We start from the raw sequence: 5,273 nt of genomic DNA, 5'->3' as shown, positions 1-5,273 counted from the left end.
GGCCACTGCCACCAAGCCACTTCAACTCATTCAAAACGCAGCAGCCCGCCTGATCTCAAACCTACCGAAGTCGGCCCATGTCACCCCACTTCTTAGGGACCTGCACTGGCTCCCCATTGCTGCACGTATCCGCTTCAAGGCCCTCGACCTAGCATACCGTGCGGCAAAGGGAACCGCTCCCGCCTACCTCCGGTCAATGGTCTCTAACTACACACCCTCAAGACCCCTACGCTCTGCATCTTCTGGCCGCCTCAGATCTACTCCTATCCAAGCTCCCGGAGGGTCATCAAAGAGAAGCCGCCTATTCTCAGTCCTTGCCCCACAATGGTGGAATGAACTACCCATCCCAGTTAGGACAGCCGAATCCCGTCCAATCTTTCGCCGTCGACTAAAGACTCACTTCTTCAACCATTATCTGAAATGATAAAAAAAAAAAAAAAAAAAAAAACTAACCCCGACTAACCTTAATGTCATGCACTTGTCCTAATAAACTAACCTACACTGTAACACGCAACACTTTGATGAACATTGTTACTCAGCTGATAGAGTTATACCCTTCTTGCTGTCTTGTCGCACAGAACTTGTAAGTCGCTTTGGATAAAAGCGTCAGCTAAATGACTAAATGTAAATGTAAATGTAATGTTAGCTAGCGGCTAGCACTAAAGCTAACGCCAACCAGAGAGGGAAACGTTATTATTATTTATTCGAGGAAACCGTATGACCAGATCGCAATTCGGGACGTGAAACACTTTTATGTATTGCGTGGTAGAACCGTAGAAGTTCTACTACCACTCAATAGTAACTTATGTCTAACATAATCCTTTTATTTGAACAACTTACTGGAAAAGCCTGCCTGCCTGCCACCAATATTATGACACACTCTGTGGGCTTTGATATTTACACTGACTCGTGCAGCCAGACTGCAGCGCTGTGAGGCAGCTGTGAGCCAGGTCTACGCGCTGGAGATGGGAGGAACTGGATCAAACCATAATGGGGCAGGGGGGGGGGGGGGGGGGGGGGGGGGGGGGTTCGCAATCTTTGGAAACTTAAAAACGTGTTATTAAGTGTCATTGCGTATTATTAATTTGATTGAAATTACGTAGTTATGGTTAGATTTATATATTGGGGGGGGGGTATATCATATTTTTCATATGATCAAAAAGTGGTGGAGCAAGATCATATCCTTGCTCCCCCAAGTTCAATAGTGGGAGAGCAGCTGCTCCGCATGCTCGTAAGGCCAGGCGTCTATGACTACTACTACTATTACTACTACTACTACTACAACTACTACTACTACTACTACTACTACTACTACTACTATTACTACTACTACTATTATTACTACTACTACTACTACTACTACTACTACTACTACTACTACTACTACTACTACTACTACTATTACTACTACTACTACTACAACTACTACTACTACTACTATTACTACTACTACTACTACTACTACTATTACTACTACTACTACTATTATTACTACTACTACTACTGCTGCTACTACTACTACTACTACTACTACTACTACTACTACTACTACTACTACTACTACTACTACTACTACTACTACTACTACTACTACTACTACTACTACTACTTCTACTACTACTACTACTACTACTACTACTACATGTACTACTACTACTACTACTACTACTACTACTACTACTACTACTACTACATGTACTACTACTACTACTACTACTACTACTACTACTACTACTACTACTACTACTACTACTACTACTACTACTACTACTACACGTACTACTACTACTAGTGCATCTCTGCATCAGCTCACATTACCTGTGTGATTCCCTGCAGGCGTTTGACACTGAGACGCTTGGTGACCAGACCACCTCCAGGTTCCGAGTGGAGAAGATCACAGTGAGGGATGCAGGCCGCTGGATCTGCCAGGTCGGAAAAGCAGAGAGAGAGTTCACCGTCACTGTCAAAGGTAAGGATGTGTCTGTGTGCTTATAGTGCTGTGGTAATACTAGTAATATAATAGTGAAATAATAAATAAATATAATTGTTGTGAAGGGCCAGATTAAAACTGAGAATCTACCTTTATTGTTTGATATACTCTGTATATTATTTATATATACACGGAATATCCCTTTACCTGCGTTCAAACCATAGTAATATTCGCTCTCCTTATTGGACAGCGCCCTAGGCGCCAGCTCGCAAGCCCCCAACGTCAGGTTCAAAGACAAGCTCAGGCATGTCAGAACATGCCCGGAGACAGCGTATTGATCCCAGACAAGAACTAAGGTTTGGGACTAGATAATCACTTAAGTATATATACGGCGCAAGGTGCGCACAGCAGTACCTTCGTTCTTAGTCCATCTAAACAAGCCAACGTAGTTCATCGTGGTGAAGTGGGCAACCGTGCGTTGAGAATATGTGCGAATAGAATAGTAAAGTGTCAGAGTTTAATGCAGTAACGTCAAGTTCGACCTAATCTAATGTGAAGTAAATAGTTGTTCATTTATTGTATATCGTGCAACCCAGTTCGTTCGTGTGTAGCATTACCCAGCGGTTCGTCGTGTTTTAGCTAGTGTACCTTAGCCAGGGTGTGTGGCCTAAATACATCGCCTGCACCCGAGGAGGCCTAGTCGGAGAACCGTTGGACATGTGCACAGGAGAACCAGTGTCGGCGATTGCAGAACCATTACTGGTTGGATTATATTGATTTGGAACGTGTTACCCGGATAAAAGCCTCGTTGATTTCCACTATCGTTTGGGATTAAACCTCGTGAGGATTACAACTCGGGCTGGCCTCATGGACAGAGGCTGGCTAGCTGTCATCATTGCTATCGAGCATTTGGATTACAGTTATTGCTTTTGCTGCTGATCGTTGGATTTACAAGGACCGACTCCTGTACGTGGAGTCTCTTTATTATTCATTGAATCAGACTGAGTATCCGAACATTCCTCTACCCTCTAGGCCTTACAACCCCGGAGGGAACCCAGTGTCTCCAGGCGGTACCAGCGTTGCCTTCTATAGTTGCTATTATACGACAGGTGGCGTCAGCTTAGACCCATCGTAGGAATCCTGCTATTCCCAGTGACTCATGCTACTGACTGACTTTATGCATATTCTTCGCCATACAAGCGCAACCCTAATTCTCATTCTGTAACCTAACGTTGCATAATAATAAAATACCCTCAAATACTATTTCTTTGTCAATGCCGTGTTCTTGTGAGTGTTCACCATCTATATTCGATGTTCTGTCTGGCCAGTAATTAAAGTACATACCTAGCAGTGGTTTAATCTATCACAATCTTTAATACAGTCAGGGTTTTGTAACCCCTCAGTTACAATTGGTCCTTCGAGCCGGAGGGTATCAGTGTAATATTTAATATAATATTAATATTGACATGGCCAGCGGTGAACACTCTCCAAGCGGCTCCCCTAAGCTAGAACGCCCGCAGCGCAAATGTCAGCTACCTCCATATCTGGAGGACTTCGCTGTCATTTTACCCCCTAGCTTATCTAAACAGACGTTAAATACGGATAAATCGGATAGTTTAAGCATGCCCAATCCTATCGACCTGGCGACCCTGCCAGTAGAGACCCCAGTGGGTTCAAACGAAACTGACTTAGCTCACGGGGGGGACCAAGTGGGACATGACGTGACTATACCTCCAGACAGCATCACCGGGATAGACCCCGGAGCGCTCCAGGATAAAGAAAGCGCTCCAGGGATAGAACCCGACGCACAACCAAGAGAAGAGTACCGCGCTCAGGAGATAGACCTCGGAGCGCGCCAGGAGAACAGATCCCCAACAAGCCCTGTCAGCACCCGATCACCTCCGTCAGTGTCATCCCCCAGCGAGGCGGACCAGAGACTGGCGCAAGCCTTGATCGCCACGCTGACAGCTTCAACCGAAAGAGACCGACTCCAGGGTGAGCGCGACCGGCTTCAAGCAAAGACGCTTAGTGAGCGCGAACACTCTGCCACGGAACGAGAGCGCCTCCACGCGCAACTCCAAGCACAAGCCCTTAGTGAGCGCGAACACTCTGCTACGGAACGAGAGCGCCTCCAGGCGCAACAACTAAGTGAGCGCGAACACTCTGCTGTGGAACGAGAGCGCCTCCAGGCTCAACAAATGAGCGAGCGCGAACAACGAGAGTGCCTCCAGGCGCAACAACTAAGCGAGCGCGAACACTCTGCAGCGGAACGAGAGCGCCTCCAGGCGCAACAACTAAGCGAGCGCGAACACTCTGCAACGGAAGGAGAGTTCCTCCAGGCGCAACAACGGAGTGAGTACGACCGCATCAGACTGGAGGAGAGGTGCCTTCAGACGGAAGAGAACATCGAACGAGACCGCGCCAATGCACAGCGCGACGCCGCCAATGCACAGCGCGAAGCAGAGCGCGACGCCGCCAATGCGCAGCGCGAAGCAGACCGCAACCGGCTGCAGGCGCAGATGATAGAACAATTGATCGCCAGGGCGACACCCCCTCTCTCCGCACGGAGCTCCCGGAGATCATCACGACAAGGGTCTAGGGCACCTTCCCCTACCCGACAAAGCTACCCGGGACCCGGCCAACAGGAAGAACCTGTCTACGCCTCCGAGCCCCCTCCCCGACCGGTCCATACGAGACCCAGCCAACGGGAAGAACCGGCCTACGTCGCCGAGAGACTAACTAGAAGACTCCAAGACCTAGAGGAGGAAGAGGAGGGATATCAAGCCCACCAGCACGAACATACTTTGGACCAGGAGGCCCAGTACAGCCCCGACCTCAGCCCCGAGTCACTGCACTACAAACCCCCGACCCAACTCAAGGGTGAGTTTGACATACAGTCAGCACCGAGGAACAGCACCTGGGGACCCGGCCTCTGGTACCCACCAAGTACTAACCCACGACCACCCGTACGGGGAGACTCGCCCAGGAGGCCTCTCCCCCTATGCTCACCAATGTCCCAGCCATCTATGGCATCTTACCTTGGCACACCGACGTTCCCAGACTTTACGCGCGAGGACAGAGCACAGTACACGGAATTACGCATGTGTTTAGAGACTATAATGTCCGATGTCCACGACGAGTCGTACAAATATGCCATCCTCCTCAAGCATCTCAAGGTGCCCAGAGCGCATAACATAGCGCTGGCATATTCCAACTCAAGCACCCCATACTCCGCGGCTCTGGTGGCCCTCGACGCGCGCTATGGACGCATATGGGATTACGTGATCCAAGAAATACGAGATATCGACCGCCTCCCCCCAGCCAAAGACAATAGAGCACTGGA

The 5,273-nt window shown here is 48.7% G+C and overlaps 1 protein-coding gene across 1 annotated transcript in view; it reads left to right on the top strand.

Moving 5' to 3' along the window:
- LOC311248553 (angiopoietin-1 receptor-like) overlaps window positions 1-1,969 on the top strand; it is a gene marked incomplete at its 3' end in the record, with an annotated part of 139,539 nt that extends 137,570 nt beyond the window's left edge. The window contains exon 9 of the mRNA XM_084339417.1: window positions 1,837-1,969. Coding sequence (XP_084195543.1) covers window positions 1,837-1,969 — 133 coding nt within the window. The remainder of the gene's footprint in view (window positions 1-1,836) is intronic.
- Window positions 1,970-5,273: the final 3,304 nt, after the last annotated feature.

Source organism: Notolepis coatsorum (assembly GCF_963971535.1).
Source record: "Notolepis coatsorum genome assembly, contig: SCAFFOLD_319, whole genome shotgun sequence".
NCBI lineage: Eukaryota > Metazoa > Chordata > Actinopteri > Aulopiformes > Paralepididae > Notolepis > Notolepis coatsorum.
The sequence above is the reverse complement of the archived record's forward strand: the minus strand, read 5'-3'. Positions and strand labels throughout refer to the sequence as shown.